This window comes from Lipotes vexillifer, unplaced genomic scaffold, assembly GCF_000442215.2.
Source record: "Lipotes vexillifer unplaced genomic scaffold, Lipotes_vexillifer_v1.1 scaffold71, whole genome shotgun sequence".
NCBI lineage: Eukaryota > Metazoa > Chordata > Mammalia > Artiodactyla > Lipotidae > Lipotes > Lipotes vexillifer.
In genome coordinates, this window is record NW_006793703.1 from 4,798,543 (window position 1) to 4,821,061 (window position 22,519).

Genomic DNA, 22,519 nt, shown 5'->3' on the forward strand with positions numbered 1-22,519 from the left:
AAAAAAAAAAAAAAAAAAAAAAAACTTTATTGAGATGCTGTGTTGTGTTAATAACACTGTATTAAAGTGAATTAGCTGATTAATAAAAGTAAAGGAAACAGGGACTTCCCTGGCGGTCCAGTGGTTAAGACTTCGCCTTATAATGCAGGGGGTGCATGTTCAATCCCTGGTCCGGGAGTTAAGATCCCACGTGCCTCGTGGCCAAAAAACCAAAACATAAAACAGAAGCAACATTGTAACAAATTCAATAAAGGCTTTAAAAATGGTCCACGTCAAAAAAAAAAATCTTTAACAGCAACAACAAAAAAAAGTAAAGAGTCAAGTAAAATTAAATTCAAATTTTACTCTGTTCTCTCGTATAAGTGACAGATTTTTACTCCTTCTTGCTTTCTTTCCATTCAGTGTAAAAAAGTGACTTTCCTAAGGCTGACTTCTTTACTATTAAGCCTGTCTAGAGAATAAACCTTAACTCCAAGCCTATGTGAACCCCAAAGCTTGTGAACTCTAATCCTGGGGACCGCATAGAGACGGGGATTAATCTCTCTCTCTCTCTCTCTCTCTCTCTCTCTCCCCTCTCCCCTCCCCCTCCCCTACCTTGGAGGGCCTGCTCCTTTCTACAGTTTTGTTTCTCCAGCACTAACTCTCTTATTCACAAAAAATGTGAGGGACATAATTCACCCACAATCCTTAAGGCCTTAAGTCTTCACGGCCAGACCGTCCAGAAAGTGGAGCTGAAGTTGGGGGATGGGAAGCCTGGGAGATGGTGAAAATGCTGCCTCTTTGCTAAACCAATCTGAGCCCCTCCTGTTAGTAAGGTTGTGGTCAGTGAGCCCAGGGGACAGATGGTACTCATAGCCAGGATGACAGAGAATAAATGACAGGAGGAGGCAAGGAACTTGGAGCAGGGAGCAGTCACATCTTGGGTGAGTTGAATTACCTAGAGAAAAGACTTGTGAGCTGTGACCCACCTAACAAGGGAAGCCGGGTTACTGCTGACATCGAGGAGCCTCTTTGGGCACCAGTAGGAACAACATAAAAGCAACCAACGAGATGTGAGCTGTAAATATAGAAATGGTACCATAAAATATAGTTTCGTGACAGTGACAGATGCAAACACCACACCTGGACCACCAACATTCTCAGGAATGAAGACGTGCAGACCTACAAACCAGCTGTGGTACGCTGATAACTACACAAAACGTTACAGCAGTGACCCTAAAGCTACAAGGATGGACAAGGCATGCTTTCAAAACTGTACTTTTTTTTTGCGGTACACGGGCCTCTCACTGCCGTGGCCTCTCCCGTTGTGGAGCACAGGCTCCGGACGTGCAGGCTCAGCAGCCATGGCTCACCGGCTCAGCCGCTCCATGGCATGTGGGATCTTCCCGGACAGGGGCACAAACTCGTGTCCTCTGCATCGGCAGGCGGACTCTCAACCACGGCGCCACCAGGGAAGCCCTAAAGTGTGCATATTTTATATGTAAAAGAAAACAAAACACAATGAGTCACTTAACTATTGGTACAAGCCCTAATAAGGTCTTTAGTTATTTTTATTTATGCCCTCTCTCTCTTCTAAAAGTATTAGGAAAGCTTAAAAATGGAACAAGTGCAATTTTAAAGAAGGAAACAGAGCTAAAAGAATAAAGGCAGGGCTTCCCTGGTGGCGCAGTGGTTGAGAGTCCACCTGCCGATGCAGGGGTCACGGGTTCGTGCCCCGGTCTGGGAGGATCCCGCATGCCGCAGAGCTGCTGGGCCCGTGAGCCATGGCTGCTGGGCCTGCAGGTCCGGAGCCTGTGCTCCGCAGTGGGAGAAGCCGTGGCAGTGAGAGGCCCGCGTACCGCAAAAAAAAAAAAAAGAAAAGAAGAATGGCAGATCTGTACATTTGCTGCCATGATTAGGCATAAAATTGGGCTCCAAATTTCCTGGCCTCCAGGACACAGAAATAAACACAACTGGGCGTATAATATACAGTATCTGGGAGGAGACCAGAGATCAGTCCCTCAGGTGAGGGGGACTTTTTCCTAGTACCCAATACAGGTGAGAATTCCCAGGTAAAATTCGGTTAAGGCAGTGAGAGGGTAGGGGCCCCCCGTACCCCACAACCTTCTGTAGCCCCCCCAGGGGTTGGGGGCGAGGGAGGTCGTAGTCTCTTGCAGCCTTACCCTCCCTCAAGGCCTCCGCCATCTGACTGTCATCCCCTACCCATCACCAACTATCTACCTCCCAGACGTTCCCCTCCTTCAGCAAGGAGTTGGCATCTGGCTCATGGGATTTCTCTCTATTAAGCCTCACCTTCATGAAAACCAGCTTCAATACTCAAGTAAATGAATGCGCGCACACGCACACACGCACACACACACACACACAGTCTGCTGGCAGTTACTTGGTGCTTAATAAATACCTCTTGAAAGAATGACGAGTAACATCCTTAAATCCATTTCAAAGCAAAACTTAGTGTCCAATTCATAAAGCTATTCATGATGGTCTCCGAGAAAAATTTAATGCGTAACACACACAATTCATTGAGAGTAAGTTGGTGATTGGTTAGGTCACTATGGCCTGAGTAGGCTCTTAGTGATCTGACTTGAACCATAACTAACCCATGGCTAAGGCTCACTTTCTCTGATTTGCATCTGTCTCTTCCGGGCTCTTGCTAGGGTCTGGAAAACGAGAAGTTCAACGTTATGCTCCCTAGAGGAAAACAGAAACAGGAGAAAGGCCTCAAATGCTAGTTTGGGCCTGCAAACGCATGAGTTTGGGAAGCCACCACACCAAGTGGAGACGGATCCTGTGGCTCTCAGCCCAGTGGGATCGGAAAGGAAGCAGAAGCCCCGGGTCCTCCGCTGGTTTATTCTCAGCACAGGAAGCAGTCACTTACCGTGGTCACTAACGCCACCTGCCAATTCTCCAGCTGCCATTCACAGCGGATGACAGGAGACACAACCGCTATTAACGTGATCTCCATGGCCTCAGCAACCTTAAAGAAGGAGGGAAAACACCATGTCAAAGTGCTTGCTTGTCATCACTTCTCCCCACATCTGTCTGTCCATCATCCTTCTAGCCCTAAACTCCCCCTTCCCTTACCCCACATAGGGAGGACCTATTATGTACCGATTCAGCACTGCTAGTTGGATAAAGAAGTACAGATGAACTTCGGCTTTCATGGATGTAATATTTATGGTTTGAACAATTTGAGAGTATCCCTCAAGATTTATGACACGTATTCCCTTGTGACGTTGCTGATCTATGTTTTTGCACTTAACACTATGAAGGTGTTGTGTGGGAGCCACTTAGCTGCCAGGTGACCCTAGCTAGCCACCAGCATCCACGTCAACCCAGCATTGCTGTTTTATACTCATCATCATCAAGATCTTAGGGCATATCCCTTGCAAATGGATCTTTGAAATAGTCCCTGATTTCAAGAAGCTGGGATGGAGAGGCAAGATTCATGAAAGCTAGCAAAAAAAGCAACGAGTACAAAACAATATGAGTTCATCATCAGGAAAGAATGGCTATAGAGCAAAATTAGTGCTAAAATTAGTGCTACCCTGGGTAGGAGTGTGGAGGGATAAATTAGGAGTTTGGGATTAACAGATACACAATACTATATATAAAATAGATAAACAGGGCTTCCCTGGTGGCACAGTGGTTAAGAATCCACCTCCCAATGCAGGGGACACGGGTTCGAGCCCTGGCCCAGGAAGATCCCACATGCCACGGAGCAACTAAGCCTGTGCGCCACAACTACTGAGCCTGCGCTCTAGAGCCCGCGAGCCACAACTACTGAGCCCATGCACCTAGAGCCCAACAAGAGAAGTCACCGTGATAAGAAGCCTGCGTACCACAACGAAGAGTAGCCCCCACCCACTGCAACTACAGAAAGCCCGCGCACAGCAATGAAGACCCAACGCAGCCCAAAATGAATAAACTAAACTAATAAATAAAAAAATAAATAGATAGATAGATAGATAGATAAACAACAAGGACCCACTGTTAGCACAGGGAACTACATTCAATATCTTGTAATAACCTATAATGGAAAAGAACCTGAAAAAGAATATATATATTCATATATATATATATATATATACACACACACACACACACACACACACACACATATGTATACGTAATATATATAAAACCGAATCACTTTGTTGTATACCTGAAACTTATACAACATTGTAAATCAACTACACGTCCATTAAAAAAAAAAAAAGATTAAATGTCAGACCCAACAGAAACTACAGGAGAAATAAAAGTTCTATAGCTAGCAAAAAAAAAAAAAAAAGGGTATTGAATTCCCAGAAGATAGAACACAGATATTCACTTGCTCATAACCAAACAACTGCCGAAGGTGGAAGAAATGTATTTGGGGATTATGTACCCCACAGGGTTCCCGCTCCCTCTCACATCCCTCCCTGAGCGGACAACCCCGAGCTGGAGGGAAGTGGAAGACTCTATATGTCCGACGATGAATTAGCTTTGGAGACTCAGAGGATCTCCAAGCACTCAGCCCCAGGCTGCCCATGATCAGAAAGAGGGCAATGTGGAAACGTCCGAATCCAACGGTCTCCACGGCATCCTCCACAGTTAATGTCTTTGACTCTAACAAGGAAAGGCAAAGTGAAAGCAACAGCCTCTGTGGGAAGGGAATGTATGCAGATTATCACTCACCCCGGAGGATGTTGGAAAACCAATTTGTTATTATGAAAATAGTAAATACAGGGAAGAGGGGGAATTAGACGGTAACTTGAGGACCAGAGATTTCTATGATCCCCTTACCTTTTGGCTGTGGCTCTGGGGTCCCCAGGTTCAACTCCCGAAGGCTAATGATGGTGACCGGCTCTGTCCACTTGGCTGCCATCTTGTAAATGGTTCAAATTCCCCACACGGCTTCCCTGCAGGAAACAGGGGAGGGCAAGTGCTGGAAACAAGGGAAGAAAGAAGGAAAGAAGTAAAATCTAGTGTATATTCTCCTTCAACCTTCATAGAAAATCAGTGAAGTAGGTATTATAATTTATCACTATTTTACAAGGAAAAACCTGAAACATGGACAAGTTAAATCATGGAGCGATTGAATGGCCAAATGAGAGAACTGGGCCCCGGTGGCTAGTAATCAACCTGGAGAGGGGGGCCATGTGAGCTCTTGACAGTTTAACCAATAGGGTCCTCTGACTGGGAATGAAGGTAGGCTTTGCTACAGAAAACTAATCACAATAGCCAATGCTTTACATCTTCATAGATCCTATGGTTTACAGTGTAATCATATGTTATAGCATGCTTTCTCACCTTATTTTCATTTAATTCTGACAGAAACCCATGGAGCACTTCTTTTTATTTCCCCCCACACACCCCTTTTTGGGTATTTAATCCTAAAAAAAATCTTAACCCTAAAAATCAAAAGAAAAAGAAAACAAGGAAAGCTGAAATTAGTGAAAAATTTTTTTCAAATGGCTTTAACATAGTAATTTAACTCTACATCCCTAGTGGGATAAACAGATATCCTAATCTGTTCTCAGTAATTATACTGTTAGTAATAATGTTGATATCATTATTTTGATACTAGTATATATTATAGGATAAAGCAATTATGTTACTAGTATTAGGAACCAAGATTTTCAGTGTAAGAAGATATAAAAATCAAAGAAGTTATATAAAGACTTTATATCCTAATTTTGAATTGCAAATATCAATGAGTTCATTATGTATCATACACACACACACACACACACACACACACACACACACAGAAGAATGGTTGCAAAGAACTGAAGCCCATCAAAGATATCAAAATTTTAGGATTGCTAAAATGATAATCTCACTGATCACCTTTGGAGAATACTAAGAAACCAACTCATTATTCTGAAAACTAGCAAACATCTTGCCTTTCTTGTACAGATTGTCTGTATTTCAGGGTAACCAAACAGTTGGTGAAAGAAAAGTATTTTTTAATTTCAGCGAAAACATCCTAAAGAAGGATAGAATTAAATTATGATTTTACAACTCCTAAAGAAATAATGGATCCAGGCAATGACCATCAACGGCCGATAAACTACTAGGTGAAAGGCTGAGAGAGAACTTTACTCAGATGGATAAGACTTATAACCCTTGAACCCAACAATGGCTCCTCATGCCACGGAAAGAGATGATCAGATGTGATGTTGTTCCTGATGAGATGCCCGAGGAAGGAAGTACACAACATCACCAGTGAGGCAGTCTCATCAAGAGAAATTGAACATGAATCTGAACAAGCCCCTAGCTCTAACTACCAGCTTACACAGGGGATGAAGAAACATGTTAAACTATACCATGCGGATGCAATAAGAAAAATCCAGAATGCTAGAAGTTCTACAGGTTAATGACCCAAATTCTTCAATAAATAAATGGCAAGAAAAAAAGAGGAAAGGAGAACCTATAGACTAACAGAAAGGAGACAAACCAACCAAGTAAATGAATTAATTTGTCTGGATCCTCATTCAAACAAACCAATTGTAAAACAACAAGAAGAAAGCAAATGAGATGAAAAAGAGATGATAGAAAATCAGGGAACTGCAAGCAAGTTTGAAAGCTTGATGATATTAAGGAATTACTGATGACATCATTAGGTGTGACAATGATATTATGGTCACAGTAGAAAAAAATCCTTACATTTTAGAGATACATGCTGAAATATTTACAGATGAAATTTGACATCTGGGATTTGTTTTAAAATAATTCAGTGGTGGGTTGGGAATAGAGTGCAAAAGAAGGAGATGGGTGTATAGATGAAAAAAGAATGGCCACATGGTGAAAATTATTGAAGGGGATAGTGGGTATGAAACCATGCACCTCAGATTGGGACTTGAACCCACGCGGCCAGGACTCAAACCGGCCAAAACCCACAGACTTCCAACTGAGATCGCACACCTGGTTTCAGGACTTAATGAAGCTCAGCTTCTTGATGTCCCATCGCAGAAAGAATTCAGTGAGAGACAAAGTGCTAGGTAAGAAGTGAATTTATTTAGAGAGAAACACACTCCACAGACAGAGTGTGGGCCATCTCAGAAGGTGAGAAAGGCACCAGGGTATGGGGTTGTCAGTTTTTATAGGGGTGGGTAATTTCCTAGGCTAATGAGTGGGAGGAGTATTCCAGCTATTTTAGAAAGGGGCGGGGATTTCCAGGAACTGGGCCACCGCCCACTTTTTGATCCTTACATGGGTCTCGGAACTGTCTTGGCTTCTGTGGGTGTGTCATTTAGCTTGCTGATGTGAATGTGTACTGAGGCTCAAGGTCTAGTGCAGTCGACTTGTCTGCCACCTTGGACCCATTTGGTTCTAATCAGTTTATGTCATGTCCTCGGGCTATGTCATTCTTTCAAAGGTTGTGCCCTGCCTCCTTCCCTCCTGTTTCAGGTACACTGGGGTTTATTTGACCATCCTCTGCTTTTGAAGATCTGTAATATTTTTCAAAATAAATAGTTCAGAAAATGAGGTTCTGAGATTCTTAAGTAACTTTTCCAATGTCAGACCACTAAGAAGCAGCAGAATCAGAACTCAAAGATCCCCTTTCCCCAGAACACAGAAATAGCTGCAGAGCTGCTGTAGAGAAGCACGTCAAGGTCATCAATGTTTGCCAAGTGCCAGCTCTGTATCTTGTTGTGTGGGCTCCTGTGGAGACTTTGTAGGAGGGTCTGACAGTGTTCCCTTCCCTAAGAAGTTTTTAATCTAGCTGGGGACACAAAAGATACACATAAAAACAACTATACTGTAAAGTAGATATTATTTGTTTTCTTAAAACACTGTCACAGAGACACAAATATTCCCAGATGGGAGAGAAATCAATAACGCTCAGAAATGAGTTCATGAAATCCTCTCTACCAAGGGAGACCATGAAAAGTACAAAAAGCTGTTATTTTCACAGGGTGGAAAAAGTAAAAATGATTGGTCCCTCAGCCCATCTGAGAGGCTGAAATTCACAAAGATACACTGCCCTGGAAACTCCTACTGCTCCCTTTCCAGAAGTTGTCCAAATACCCTTTGGAGGGGTGTTCTTTATCTGGTAACTTTTAAAATAAAGTAGTTATGAGAAAAATCAGCTTAATTTGATTATAAAAAGGACTTCAGTACACATTAAAAATTGGCTATGACTATCATGTTTCGAGATGATAAACTACTAACTTAATCAAAATATGAAAATGAGGTCATTCAGTAAGAATCAGATGGTGGTGATGGTTGCACAACCTTGTGACTATACTAAAAATCACTGAATTATACACTCTAAAATGGTGAATCTTATTGTATATAAATTATATCCATTTTTTTCTGAAGAATAGCCATGCCAATCGCAGTAGCCGACTTAAAAACCGAAAGTGATTCTGGCCATTTTTAGTGTTAGAGAATAAAAGAATTTAGTTTGGTAGGCAAATCATTTTTTAAAATCCCAGTAAGTTCATCTTAAGTTCAGTTACAACTAAAATGCTTAACAGTAAATTAAATATTCAATCAACACTTAATCTCTTCTACCAGTCAAGTTTTATGACTTCTCATAGCAGTCTAAACATGTTTTACAATTTTAACAATCATGAAGGCTTACGTTTTAGAGAGTAATAAAACAATCTCCAGCAAGTCTGCTTGCTAAAGTATTGAGTGGCAAGAAAAGAAACCCAGGAAATCTGCCACTTACTATTAACTTTTAATTTGATGTGTGTGTTTTAACTGATTAGGTAGCTCCACGGGTCATAAATACCCTACATACTTTCCTTCTCTTATCAGCAAAGAGAAGTGATTCATCACAGAGCTCCTGGAGAGAAAGGTGTTAGGTCCAAGATAATTGCTTCAGTTTCTCTTCAATTAAAGCTGAAGGAATTCCCTGGCAGTCCAATGGTTGGGACTCCCCCTCTCACTGCCAAGCGCCAGGGTTCAATCCCTGGTCGGGGAACTAAAGTCCCATGAGCCAAGTGGCACAGCCAAAAAACAAGGAAAAGAAACAAGCTGATCACAGGAAGGGAGGCTCACATTTGCGATTTCATATGTTTCTTGATTGAAGAGACTGATATTATTTGGTTTCCATAATATGAAGAGAACTGTGCCTTCAAATTAAAGTGGGTTATTTTCCTCTATTGGATTTGCAAAAACCTTAAAGATCAGTTGTGCCCAATGTAAAGGAAAAAGGCACTGATATTGGTGGGAGGGTACATGGCTACAACTTTTCCAGAAGGTGGTTAGGCAAAGATGAAAGAATGTTGACTAAGCAATTTCACTCCTAGGATTCATTCTAGTGAGGTAATCAAAAAGGTGAATGAAGATAAAGGTGCATGAAAGCTCAACACACTGTTGTTTTGACAACAGCAATGAAAGAATTGGGTACCACTTAAATGCCGACCAGTAAAGAAGTGACCAAACAAATTATAATACACTCCTGTAACAGAATGTCATTTAAAAGCTCTTAGGTGAAAGGCTATTTGGTGCTAAAAAGCATTTTCCAATATGTATGTACCTAATGTATGTATACAATGATCCCAATTCATAAAATCTCATTTAAATACATACCTGCATAGAAATTTCAGGAGAGATGTCTGAAACTGTCTTTTGTCTTTCAACAAATATTTATGGAACACTACTATGTATCAGACAATAAAATATAATGAAAAGGGTTCCTGCCCCCAAAGCACTTACAATCTAATGGAGGATAAAGGCAAGTATTCAGGTGGGAACCACATGGTCCCAAGGGTAGCAGAGGTTGCTCTGGCAACGTAAGGGAGGCCCTGCTTTGCCGAGTCCTGGGACCCAGGGAGGCGAATCCTGAAAAACTGAGACCTGAAGGACGAGGAGGATTTGGCCAGGAGAAAAAGGTAAGGAAAGAATTACCTGGGCTTCCCTGGTGGCGCAGTGGTTGAGAGTCCGCCTGCCGATGCGAGGGACACGGGTTCATGCCCCGGTCCGGGAAGATCCCACGTGCCGCGGAGCGGCTGGGCCCGTGAGCCATGGCCACTGAGCCTGCACGTCCGGAGCCTGTGCTCCGCAATGGGAGAGGCCACAACAGTGAGAGGCCCACGTACCACAAAAAAAAAAAAAAAAAGAATTACCTGGCAGATGGAATTTGGGGTGGCTTTTTCTTTCTTCTTTTATACTTTTCTGCATTGTTTGAATTTTTAGAAAGGCTATGTCTGTTACTATGAAAATTCTTTCTGGAAGAAATGAACCCACGAAGATGTGCAGTTGATGTATCACAGTGCTCCCTAAGCCACTGTCCCCTGTGCCATGAGCCCCACCTGCCCTCTATCACTGGCCTGGACCTACTGGGTCAGAATGGGCACTTGACCCAGAAACAATCCAATCACTGACTGGCCACAAGTCCACAAGGTGCCTAGCCTTTGCTAGTGGGGGGTGGTTGCACAACACTGTGCAATTAAATTGTAAAACTAAATGCCACTGAACTGTTCACTTTAAAATTGCCACAATGGTAAATTTTACGTTAGGTGTATTTTACCACAATTTCGAAAATTAAAAGAACAAGAATAGCCATTATATATGCAGTAGATGTCTGTAGTAGATATAGACCACAAATTACAAGAAAAAAATTAAGATCCTAATGGATTAATGGGAGCATTATATGAACAGGTTATTCACAAGAGGATATAGAAATTGCAAACAAAACTGGAAAACTGTTCATCTTCTGTAATAACTGACAAAGTCATAGTAATAAAAATCCTTAGGTATCCTTTTATCCCTACTAAATTAATAACCGTAGGAAGGAAAGAGAAGGAAGACGGAAAGAGGGAAGAAAAGGAGGGAGGAAGAGAGGGAGAGAGAAAAGGAAGGAAGTCAGTGGCCACGGTGAGACTGCGACTGAGACTCTTCTGTTCCCTCATCTGAAAATAAAAATAATACCAGCTACCTGTGGGAGAAATAGTTTGCTGCCTTCCCAGTAACAAGTCTTCCCTTGGACCTTGCTTATGGGGTGGCCACCGAGATACAGGTGGAGGTTGTTAGGGAGAGCTTCTAAGAAAGCCCTCTTTTGCCCCTTTGCCTCCTCCCCGGATCATGGAGACATGATGGCTGGCGCTTCAGCAGCCATTTTCGGTGGTGATACAAATGTGAAGCTGGAAAGATGGAAACTCTCAGCTAAGACTGGCAGAGCATAAGCTAGAAAGAGCCTGGGACCTGACGATGATGATGTGGGGCTCTCCTACAGCCTTGAACGGTTCACTTCCAGACATATTTTCCACGGGGAAAAAATAAAGCTCTGTGTGCGTGAGTGTGTGTGTGTGTGTGTTTTCTTTAGGCTACTCAAGTGAAGCAGTGGGAGTAGAGAAGGAACAAAGAAATCTGTAACTGTCTGTGATCGACTGTAAACACCACTACACTCGGACTAGCCAGGTATGTGTGATTTTTCTTTTAAGTGTGTTATGAGGATTAAATGAGATAATGCTTGTATAATACGGCACAGTACTCACTGCAACATAAACACTCATGGTCGCACTGTTTCTCATCTCTGAATAAAGGTATCAACTAAATTTCTAAAATTTCACCATAATCACAAATCAAATACACTCAGGGTAAGTTTTTAAGCATCTACAGAGTTATCAAATGTATATCTCTCCAAAGGCAATTATTGCTAATATTTAGCCAACGTGAAAACACCTTGGACTCAAATTAAAAACCACCCAAATTGGGGGGAAAAAAAAAAAGTTGCTTGTTTTCTAAAATAGATTGATTAAATTTCAAGGGTCAGCTTAAGTGGTGTTAGGAAGCCCTCACATGTGCCATACGCCTATTGGAACATAAGACCAAAAATAACCTCTCTAATCAGATACGTAACAGTGATATCCACCCAACCCAGTCACCTTATACTTATGAAGAGCACAACAAAAGGGGTAATTTTCACTAAAAACGCTCTTGTTCTACATTGCTTTCAATTGTAAAACCAGCGTATTTTACAGAAAGAAAAACCTTCTGAACATGGAATTGGTGCAGGGGTGCAGTGCTGGTGGACAAAAAAGCTGGCAGTCACGTGTGACCCAGACTCCACTCAGAAGAGCAAACCCGTTCAGTTTCGCCAACTGTAACATCAATCTTTCCAATGCCCAGCCCTTGAAGATGGTCAAGGCTCAGGTGCATTCCCAATGTCAGGGGAAGTTGCCAAGGGATGGAAAAAACAAACATATAAACTACCCGCAACAGAGAAAGTTCTCATTCCTGCCCTAGTAGGTTATACGGGGCCTTCAACCACAGGATTCCTTGGTTGGGGCATGTTGGTTGTAGGGGTGCAGGGTTGCTAATAGGATATTATCAGGATTTTGTTATTCACATCTGTGAATTATAAAGGGGCTTACAGGGCTTCCCTGGTGGTGCAGAGGCTAAGAATCTGCCTGCCAGTGCAGGGGACACGGGTTCGAGCCCTGGTCCAGGAGGATCCCACATGCCGCGGAGCAGCTAAGCCCATGCGCCACAACTACTGAGCCCGTGTGCCACAACTGCTGAGCCCGCAAGCCACAACTGAGCCCATGTGCCACAACTACTAAGCCCACGTGCCACAGCTACTGAGCCCACGTGCCACAGCTACTGAAGCCCACACTCCTAGAGCCCATGCTCCGCAACAAGAGAAGCCACCACGAGAAGCCCACGCACCACAACGAAGAGTAGCCCCCACTCGCCACAACTAGAGAGAGCCCGTGGGCAGCAACGAAGACCCAACACAGCCAAAAACTAATTAATTAATTAAAAATAAATAAGTAAAAAAAAAATAAATGGGCTTTCATTCCAAGTCATTAAGAGGACACTCGAATACTAACTCAAAGTTAACAGATATGGAAAGTATTCTCTTACTATATTTTCTTGAGTTCCAGCCAAAAGTTTCATTTAAAAAGTTTTTATAAAGAGGACAAAATATTTCGGAGATGAATATGAGGAAAGTTACTGAGAGATAGAGCTTGTAATCTCAACGCTGAAAAAGAATGTTGGAAAAGCTGAGTTGGCATCTTCTGTTCTTTGGCTCCCTAAGTCATTCTAAATCCCTTCTAGCCTAGGAAGAGGATGGATGATGGATAAATGCATGGAGGGATGGACAGATGGATAACCAGTCAGACAAATTCAAGAAAGCAGGGACTAACGTGGGGAAGAACGCTCCACATCCCTCACTATCATTCCTGAAAACCTACAATAGGAAAGTAACCATTGCCTGCCTTCAAAGAACTGACATATTGGGGATTTACTGTGACACTCAAGGGCTCAGATGGATTTCAGGCTTCATTCAAACAATTTCTAAGGAACTGATGGACATTTTATTCTACTGCATTTTGCTACACTTAATTTTTGAGCCAAAAATAATTGGGCCATGTAGAACTTTTTAAAACTGAACTTTGTGTGTGTGTGTGTGTGTGTGTGTGTGTGTGTGATGTAATTTGTTTTGCAATATCATCAGTAAGAAGAGCGAAATTTTTATATTCCATCTGTATTCAGCCAAGTACTAATGGTCAAATCCCCTTGGCTCCCAAAGCAGAAAAAGTAAATCCAGATCTCTGTTGCCTGTCGGAGTTTCTTACCTCTCTGTATTTCCTGGGAAGCTTTCGAGTTGCGGGCTCTTCTGCTCTTCCTTACTGCAGCTGAGATTTACACAGAAGTTGGGCCACTGATGGCCTCTTGGGGGCTTCTGGACTTCGCTTCCCAAGAAGCCTGGCTCGCAGGTCTCCGCCTCCCCTTTCAGCTTAGTTCTGTGAACAGGATTCTTTAAGGGACAATCCTGCATCCTGGGCGGCTGAGTGACATGCCGGTCACACCCTCTTCTCAGCAGCCCTTCACCCAATCCCTTTTTAAAGGGGAGATTACATCTCTCATTGAGACAGAAAGAGGCTGCCAATCCTTGGAGGAAACTACTATGCCGTTCCCAAGAAGGCCGGGGATTTCTGAAAGAACAGGGGTCTCAGCAAGCAAGGGGCAGAGGGCAGCTTTGTATTTTCATGCCTTTTCTCACAGCCATCACTGTTTAGAATTAAACGGCAAAAGGCTGTGATCCATCTAGGCATAGCGTATTTTTAGATAGCCGTTGAGAAGGGCAGTGATGAGTTGAGAGAACCCTGAAACCCTCTGGTGACCTTGGCAGCATGGGGATTTATGGACTTACAAGAACCATTTACATACTACTTTAGTCTGTCCTTTTCTTTGATCAATGCCATGGGCTGAGTACCTCATCCATGCCCGGGTGCTCTTCGACCCCCAGCAATGTGTGGAACACTCCAGTTCCTGCCCGAGGGCACACATGATAAAGTATCAGAGTTGGAACTCATAGATACGGAGTCTTCTGACCCCAACTATACCATTCTTGAGCTCAATCTGTTTTAATCATTAAATGAATACTTGCTGAGCACCTGACTGTGCCTTAAATTGTGCTGCACAAGTCAGGACACCAACGCGGAAGGTGACATGGACGTTTCCTTGGGTTTGAACAACAACACTTGAACATGAACAATCGTCAACCCCACTACACGGAGGGGCAGGTGGGAGCTTAAAAAAAATAGAGATCTGTCCAAAAGGCGACTTTGCATTTGGTCAGATCTTCTGGAAACTTCTTACAAGCTAGATACTATGTGAAACTGCTTTGTAAACTGTAAAGCACTACACCAATGTTAATGACACTTAATTCTACCAGTACAGTTACCATAAAGATGGTAATTAACCTGAATACAGGCTGTTCAGACTAGTCGATGGAACACATCTCCTTCTACACCTGGCTCTTGGAAGTTTGCCAGTGAAGATGCGTAAGAAGTGACTCTGGGGCCGGCTGACCCAGAGAGCATCAGGGTAGACAGTCTGGCAGCCTCTTTCCGGCAAGCCATTTTCCAGAACTTGCTGAAGCCTACAGATCTCTTTCTCCAGTTAACTCCAGCACAATGTGCACTGAGAATAAACAAAATCACAGATGATATCATGTTGTCACACTTCATTCCACAGGATTTAACAATTCGAGCCACGCCAGGGCCAGCCCTCCATCTGAACAGAGAACATTATCTGTTTTTCCTCACCCGGAGTGAAAATTCTTGAGAAAGTCCCTAATCCTGTAAAACTTAGCCCCAGACAAGGAAAAAAGGTATTTGAGGAAGGAGGAAATGAGGAATAAAAAACCATAACCTTTCTCTAGGGTTACTTTGTGTAACTCTATTGTTTAGCTTCGGCCTATAATTATCAATATTAAATTTTACAGAATAATGTTGAAAAAAGACACCTTAATAACAAAGTAAATGGCCCAGAAGTTTAATTACAAGAAAATCTCAGTTTGGCACTCCCCTCTCCCCATTTCTCAATCATTCTAGGATTTGACAATTAAGACCCCGCATGAGGTTGAAATGACGTGCCTGTGTAGTCTCTCTACGACATGGTTAAGTCATATCAAATCCCAAGGCTTACAGATACAATACATGGCTTCCTCCCTCCGGTTAGCGAGAACAATCATTCCATTGACTGCCTTATGCAGGCTGACGTTAAAGACAAGACAAAACTTCTTTCATTGGCACAGAGACTGGCGTAGGAGGTGACCGATGGAAGAGGTGGCTGCAGCCACCAGACGTGCAGCTACTGCTCAGCTGTCCCATCCAGGATTTGTTTAAAGGAGAATGGAGAAAACTTGTAACCAGCCCCGACATAGAACTTGTTCTGGAACTCCACCCTGTTGTTAAGGGCAAGGAGAAGGGGGATTGAACACATAAACGAGAGGCTGGCAGAGCACGCGTAAAATCAAGCACCAGGTGACGAAGGCGCCCCAGGCTGGCAGCCACCACAGGAATCCTCTGAGGCTTTTTTTTTTTTTTTACGGTACACGGGCTTCTCACTGTTGTGGCCTCTCCGTTGCGGAGCACAGGCTCCGGACGCGCAGGCTCAGCGGCCATGGCTCAGGGGCCCAGCCGCTCCGCGGCATGTGGGATCTTCCCGGACTGGGGCACGAACCCGTGTCCCCTGCATCGGCAGGCGGACTCCCAACCACTGCGCCACCAGGGAAGCCCTGAGGCTTTTTTTTTTTAATCCTTCTCTTGCCTCCCTCTTACACCTTCCCCTCCCCCGACCCCACTTCTTCCAGGCCTTTGCTAGTGGCCTCAAGGACCAGAGCATGACCTCCCCCAGCTCCCAGCAGCCGGGAAGCCCTCGCTAGGCAGTACCGGATGAGGAGCTGGTGATGAGACAGCGTGTCACCAGGTTGTACGAGGTTTTTTGTTTCCATCCTGATCTTAAAATGTCGGGCTTATGTGATTGCAGAACCACCAGAGCCTTGACATATTATATATATATATATATATATATTTTTTTTTTAAAGAAGATGTTGGGGGTAGGAATTTAGTAATTTATTTATTTATTTTTGCTGTGTTGGGTCTTCATTTCTGTGCAAGGGCTTTCTCTAGTTGTGGCAAGCAGGGGCCACTCTTCATCGCAGTGCGCGGGCCTCTCACTATCGCGGCCTCTCTTGCTGCGGAGCACAGGCTCCAGACGCGCAGGCTCAGTAGTTGTGGCTCACGGGCCTAGCTGCTCCGCGGCATGTGGGATCCTCCCAGACCAGGGCTCGAACCCATGTCCCCTGCATTAGCAGGCAGATTCTCAACCACTGCGCCACCAGGGAAGCCCTTGACTTATATTTTTATAACTTACATAACAGATATCATGTATGATCATTTCCGCTTTATTATATTGCAGAGTTCATTTCTTTAATGACACGGGGAGAAATGATGTTATAGCCTCAGGCGGGGGACACTGTGATTCTCTCAACTCAACAGGTGAAGTGTAAAACCTTTTCTTTATGAACAGTGGCCACAGAGGGAGGGAGGAAGCCCCAGGGTTGCTAAGGACAGTCTGGTTCAGGATGCACAGGAGCCCTGATGCTTCAGTATGGACAGCACACTCAAAACTCTCGGCTGAAATGTGACTTGGGAGAGAGAGAAGCCTAAACAAATGTTTTCATATTCGTCAGCCCAGTGATGGCCGACAGTCTCTGGACACATCTGTGAATGTCAAGGGCCTCCAGTGAGTGCCTTCCTCCTGCTGGGTACCCTCCTTCTGTTTCCACTTTCCAAGAGTTTAGTCGCGGGACTTCCCTGGTGGTCCAGTGGTTAAAAATCTGCTTTCCAATGCAGGGGACGCAGGTTCGATCCCAGGTCGGGCAGCTAAAATCCCACATGCTGCAGGGCAACTAAGCCCATGTGCTGCAAATACTGAGCCCACACCCCACAGCTAGAAAGCCCGCGCGCCACAACTAGAGAAGCCTGCATGCCACAACGAAGATCCCGCGAGCTGCAACTAAGACCCGACGCAGCCAAAAAAATAAATAATTAATTTAAAAAGGAAAAAAAAAAAGAGTTTAGTTGTCTGTTCTGTTGGTATAACTCCAGCAGTCAGCAACAAAGGCCAGACATCCCAGATTTGCTCAGGATTGCCCTCTGTGAGCCTTTCAGATCCTTCATTTTACCAACAGTTGAAGCCAATTATAATAACAAATGAACATTTCTAACATGTCTTACAGAGCAGTCACTGTATATGTATATATGCTCCCAGGTATTACATCATTTAATATCATACCAACAAGGGGACTAAACTAAGGTTCCAAAAAGGTACGTGAATTGCTAATGTCACACAGCAGGTCAGGATTTGAACCCAGTTGGCTGGCCCTACAGCCCATCCTCTTTCCCTAGAGCACACTGAGAGCATCTACCCTACAACCAGTTCTTACCAGTGCAGCCGCAGGGCGTGCAGGAAAGCCGAGAGGCCCTCCATGATCAGAAGGATGGCTACCGTCAGAACAGCAAATATGGCAAAAATGATGAAGACCCCAATGAGTCCTCCCCAGCCTTGCACGCGAAGGCCAATGTTCATCACCATGGTCCAGAGCACTTCAGAGAGTTCTGCAAGATGCAAGAGAAACATTCTCAACCACACGGTTTATCTGGCAAATGCAGATTATTCTTACACCATAATCCTGGACATGCACACCCTACGACTCAGCAACTCCACTCCCAGGTGGAGAACGCGGTCATGTGTGCCCTAGGGTACCTGCGTGAGACTGTCTACACAGCTTTGGAGAAGCTTCCATCAAGGGGACAAGTATATGATGGCATATCATTCACCAATGAAAGTGAGCAGACCATAGCTACTGGCAGCAACGTGAATAAATCCGAGTAACAACATCTTATGCCAAAGAAGCAAAACACAAAAGAATACATGTACTATGATTTGATATGCACTGATTATTTGTTTCTCCCCCAGTCCTTCAAATTCATATATTAAAGCCCTAACCCCAAAGTGATGGTACTTGGGAGATGAGGGTGGGATCCTCATGATGGGATTAGTGCCCTTATAAGAAGAGATACCAGAGAACCCCCCACCCCTTCCAGGGAGATACTGTAATTACAGGAGTTTGTGCAAGGAAACAAACACAGCCAGAGCAGTCAAGACCGCACTAACGCTGAGCACTTGCTTTTCTGCTGTAAGTCAACAATCAGGCTCACTTTCACTGCTTTGCTTTCTATCCCTTTAGCACACATTTTGGCCTGGCTTCTCTGTTCTTGGCATTATGCCCAGTGCTGGGAATGCAGAGATAAAAGTCAGGGTCCTTGCCTTTCAGGAGATCACAGTCTAGTAGGGAGACAGGCTAATGAGACAGAATTACAATCGGTGCTAGGATAGGGGCACCTCCAGAACCCAGGGGAAGGGCACCTTCCAGACTGGGGACCAGGGAGGAAGACTACCCGGGAAAGGTGCTAGCCAAGCTGAGTTCTGAAGGAAGGATGAGACATCAGGTGGGGAGAGAGTTAAAGAAGGGAAGAACTTTACAGGCAAGGGAGCTTCAGGGCAAACACACCGAGGGGCCCAGCTAGTGTGGCATCTTCGGGAGCCTCAGTGCAGTTCCTTGTGGCCACTGCACATGAAATGGGGAAGCAGGTGGCGGTGATCGGGAGCCGGTGGGGCATGGAGGGAAGTACCAAGAGACAAGACTGGAGAAGCAGGCAGAAATCAAGAGGGGTTTTACAAAGTAAGTTGATGAGTCAAGATTCCAGACTTAAGTCATTCTTGGGGCTTGAATCTTTATACCAAGGGATGCAAGGGGCCTGTAGAAACTAGGGAAGGCAAGGAAATAGATTCTCCCCAAGAGCTTCCAGAAAAAACAGACCTGCCAACACCTTGTTTATAGGACTTCTGGCCTCCAGAACTGTAAGACAGTCAATTTCACAGTGTTCTGAGCTGCCACATATGTGGTGATTTGTTACAGCAGCAACTGGAAGCTGACACAGAGGGTAACCATTCCAGCAAGATAAAGTCAGACCTACTGGAAAAAGTCACTTCTACTATGAAAGAAGAGCCATTCTTCTGGCCAGTGCACCAGAAATGACCCAGAAGGCACTTTCACCTAGAAGTACATTGCATCTGTTTCCAAAGGGACAGGCGATGGTGACCCTGCCATGCGGCCCGCTCACTCACGTGCATGCGCCAGGCTGAGGGCCCAGAGGCGGAGGTAGGAGGCTGTGTTGGAAATGCAGCCCAGGCAGTACTCAATCGTGTGGATGGCCTGATGCACAAAGATGTCTCCAAAGCTGAACTGAAAGAGAGAATTTATAATGCTATTTCATTAAGTACTTTCTACTCAAACGTATTACAAATGATACAATGGACGAATAAGGCCTGGACTCTGCTGTTAAGACATTTCCAGTTGAACGAGGGGAAAATAATATATTTGTAGAAACAGAATGAACAGCCCACAGTAGGATATGGTCTGTGTGCAGTAACATTTCCCAGAAATGGCTGAAAAGAGCTCAAAGCAGCAGACTGGTTGCTTGGTAAGGGGAGCTGAGATTTGTGCTGAGCCGTGAAGAACAGGGAGGGGAAAAAGAGAAGCCAGATGATTCCTGGTAAAGAAAATGACTCCGGGTAAGGAAAAGGCAGGTGGTTGGGAACATCATGAAGGTAAGTTTGGGAGAAAAACCATTTGGCTCGACTGGGAGCTTGCTGAGGTGAGGAAAAACTCAGCTGTGGAAGCCGTGGGAAAGGCAAGGATGGACACAATCGAGAAAACCACCTGGAGTCACGAGGAACCAGTGAAAGTATCTCAATAAAATAAAGAAATACTGGAGGCAAGATTAATCTGGTAGAAAAATGGATCAGGGAAAGGATAGCCCATAAGCAAAAAAAGCCAACTTGTTGATTATGTTAGTAATCCAGGTATGAGGGGAAAAGGAACAGTGCAAAGACAGCAATAGATCATTCTTTTCTTTCATGTAATCTGACGTTATGAGGGAAACAATCTGACTGGCACCATCCCTGCCCTGAGGCAGCTCACCGCCCAGCAGAGAGAAGATGCCAACAGACAGTTACCACACATCAGCATGGGAACTGCAATAACCAAGAATGCAGGGGTATCGTGGGAACACAGAGAAGGGTCCCTCACCCAGCAGGGCCAGGGTCATACAGGGCTCTGAGGTCCCTGAGCCCGAATGGGTGAAAGAATGGCACTGGCAGAAATGAATAAATTGAAGAAGGGGAGTAGCTGATTCCCAGATGTGTTGCGTTGCAGGTGATAGCTGAATCTCTCAGCACTGACCAGCAGAGGCAGAACAGGCTCAGAGGAAAAGTCTGGGCTGGAAAGGGACACCTGGGACCACACCTGTGCGAGGAGTGAGAGTGGGAGCTAAGAGGACTGAGAAGATGAACAAGGGGAAGATCATGAAAAGAAGAGCTGCCGCCCTTAGGAAACATCTCAACTCGGAGATAAGAAAGAAGGAAATTGATGATGAAATGAAAAGGTCAAAGAGCTGGGAGCAGGCACAGGGCTGCGGTCCAGGACGTCAAGGATGGAGGGATATCCAGGAAGAAATGGGGGTTGTGGTCACTGGGGGTTGTGGTCAGATGCTATGGGGAAAAGACCAAAATCAGTGCCTCCCCTCCCATTGATCAGTGAAAACAGCAGAGAGGAACTGAAGGGGCGGGGATGGGCAGAGGTGGAGAGAGTGGGCAGTAACAGAGGAACGTCTGGTGAGGAATGAACCTCAGCCAAAGAGAGGTCTGGCTTTGCCCTGGCTCCTGGGAGGCAACCTCTAAACGCCTGGCCTTTCCCAAGTGAAAGAAACGTCTGATATTCATGGTCCGTCCCTGGGACCACACCTCACCACTTTTGCAAATGAAGTGTCTATGGTGGGCACTTGGTAGTTTAAGTGGGAGCTGGTTTCACGTGGTTAGAGAGTTGAGACTTTCAGCCACACAAACCCATCTCCAGGGAGGGGACAGAGCTGGAGATTGAGTGCAACCACCTGGATCGCACTTGGGTCAGTCACACCTACATAATGACACCCCAATAAAACATCAAACACAGAAGCTCACGGGAGCTTCCTGAGTTAACAATACGATAATACTGCCACATGCCAACACCGGGAGAGTCATGCATCCCTAAGAACACAGAAGCTTTGCATTTGGAACCTTCCCAGTGTCAGATTCTGCTTACTTGTGTCTTCCTCTGGCTGGTTCTGATTTGTCGACTTTTGTTTTAAGTAAAACTGTAATTGAAAGTATAGCATTCTTCTGAGTTCTGTGAGCTGTCTACAAATGACTGAACATGAGGGAGTCTGAGGGGACCTCCAGACTTGTGGGTGGTGTCAGAAGTGTTGGGTAGACTTGGCAGTCTGGAGACCTGGGCCCTTAACCTAGAGTTTGGCTAACTCTGGGTGCGGACAGAAGTGGGACAGGACCTGGAGGGGGAAGCAGAGTTGAGCCTGTGTGTGCCTTGTGCTGGGAGACCCAGGCATTATTGTACTGGGGGAAGAGCCGTCAAATGAAGCCTGAAGCTGCCCCCAGTGAAGGCAGCTGGTTCACGAAGGAGGTGGCAGGTCAACATTGACCGGATATATGCCGCGGCCACGAGGAGGATGGATGAGGAAGGTTGTACTGGACAGGCTGGGACCTGATGAGTCAGAAGATGTGTGGGTTGGATTCTAAAACATTCCAGCAGGTCTGACAGACCTCGTAATACCCATCGCCATGAATATGGGTTACTCTCTGTACCTGGAATCTTGTTGGGAAAACTTTCCATGATCCAGATTTTTCATTAATTCTAATTGACTATTCATTGGTGCAAATGAATTTGTTGGTTTATTTAAAGTAATTAACACCACAGACGGAGTTATTTATAGCATTTCTCAGGCCTCAGGAACCCTGTCCCCACTCCAGAATTAGAACAGAGCTCGGGTTAAAACCCCCCGCCCAGGATTCAGGACTGTGGGTGACTTCAGTCATGGTATAAAAACAGCCAGCCGTCTGGTCTGGGAAACCATGGTACATTCCTGAGGGGGGAGTGGCTGCCCTTGGATGGACAGGAAGGGAGGAGAGAACACATGAATTTGTGACTTCCCGTGAGAGGCAGACAATGTTACAAAGATGAGTGAACAAAGAAGAGACTGAGCCAGGGTTGAGGCCAGAGGCAGCGATGGCATCTGAGTGTGCTTACGCTGCGGGGGAGGACTGAGAATAAATAACCCACTTCTTTTTATTATTATTATTATTATTTTTTTTTTTTTTT

The 22,519-nt window shown here is 44.7% G+C and overlaps 2 protein-coding genes across 2 annotated transcripts in view; both read right to left on the bottom strand.

Annotated features, from left to right (window-relative positions):
* SVOPL (SVOP like) overlaps positions 1 to 4,867 on the bottom strand; it is a 77,759-nt gene extending 72,892 nt beyond the window's left edge. The window contains 3 exon segments of the mRNA XM_007466659.1: positions 2,879 to 2,977; positions 4,511 to 4,608; positions 4,786 to 4,867. Of these exon segments, the coding sequence (XP_007466721.1) occupies positions 2,879 to 2,977; positions 4,511 to 4,608; positions 4,786 to 4,867 (279 nt within the window).
* A 10,042-nt stretch (positions 4,868 to 14,909) lies between these two features.
* The window catches only part of ATP6V0A4 (ATPase H+ transporting V0 subunit a4), a 51,317-nt gene continuing 43,707 nt past the window's right edge, over positions 14,910 to 22,519 (bottom strand). Inside the window, exons 19-21 of the mRNA XM_007466600.1 lie at positions 19,435 to 19,552; positions 17,690 to 17,861; positions 14,910 to 15,643 (exon numbers count right to left, since the gene is read on the bottom strand). Of these exons, the coding sequence (XP_007466662.1) occupies positions 15,550 to 15,643; positions 17,690 to 17,861; positions 19,435 to 19,552 (384 nt within the window). The 3' untranslated portion in view covers positions 14,910 to 15,549. The remainder of the gene's footprint in view (positions 15,644 to 17,689; positions 17,862 to 19,434; positions 19,553 to 22,519) is intronic.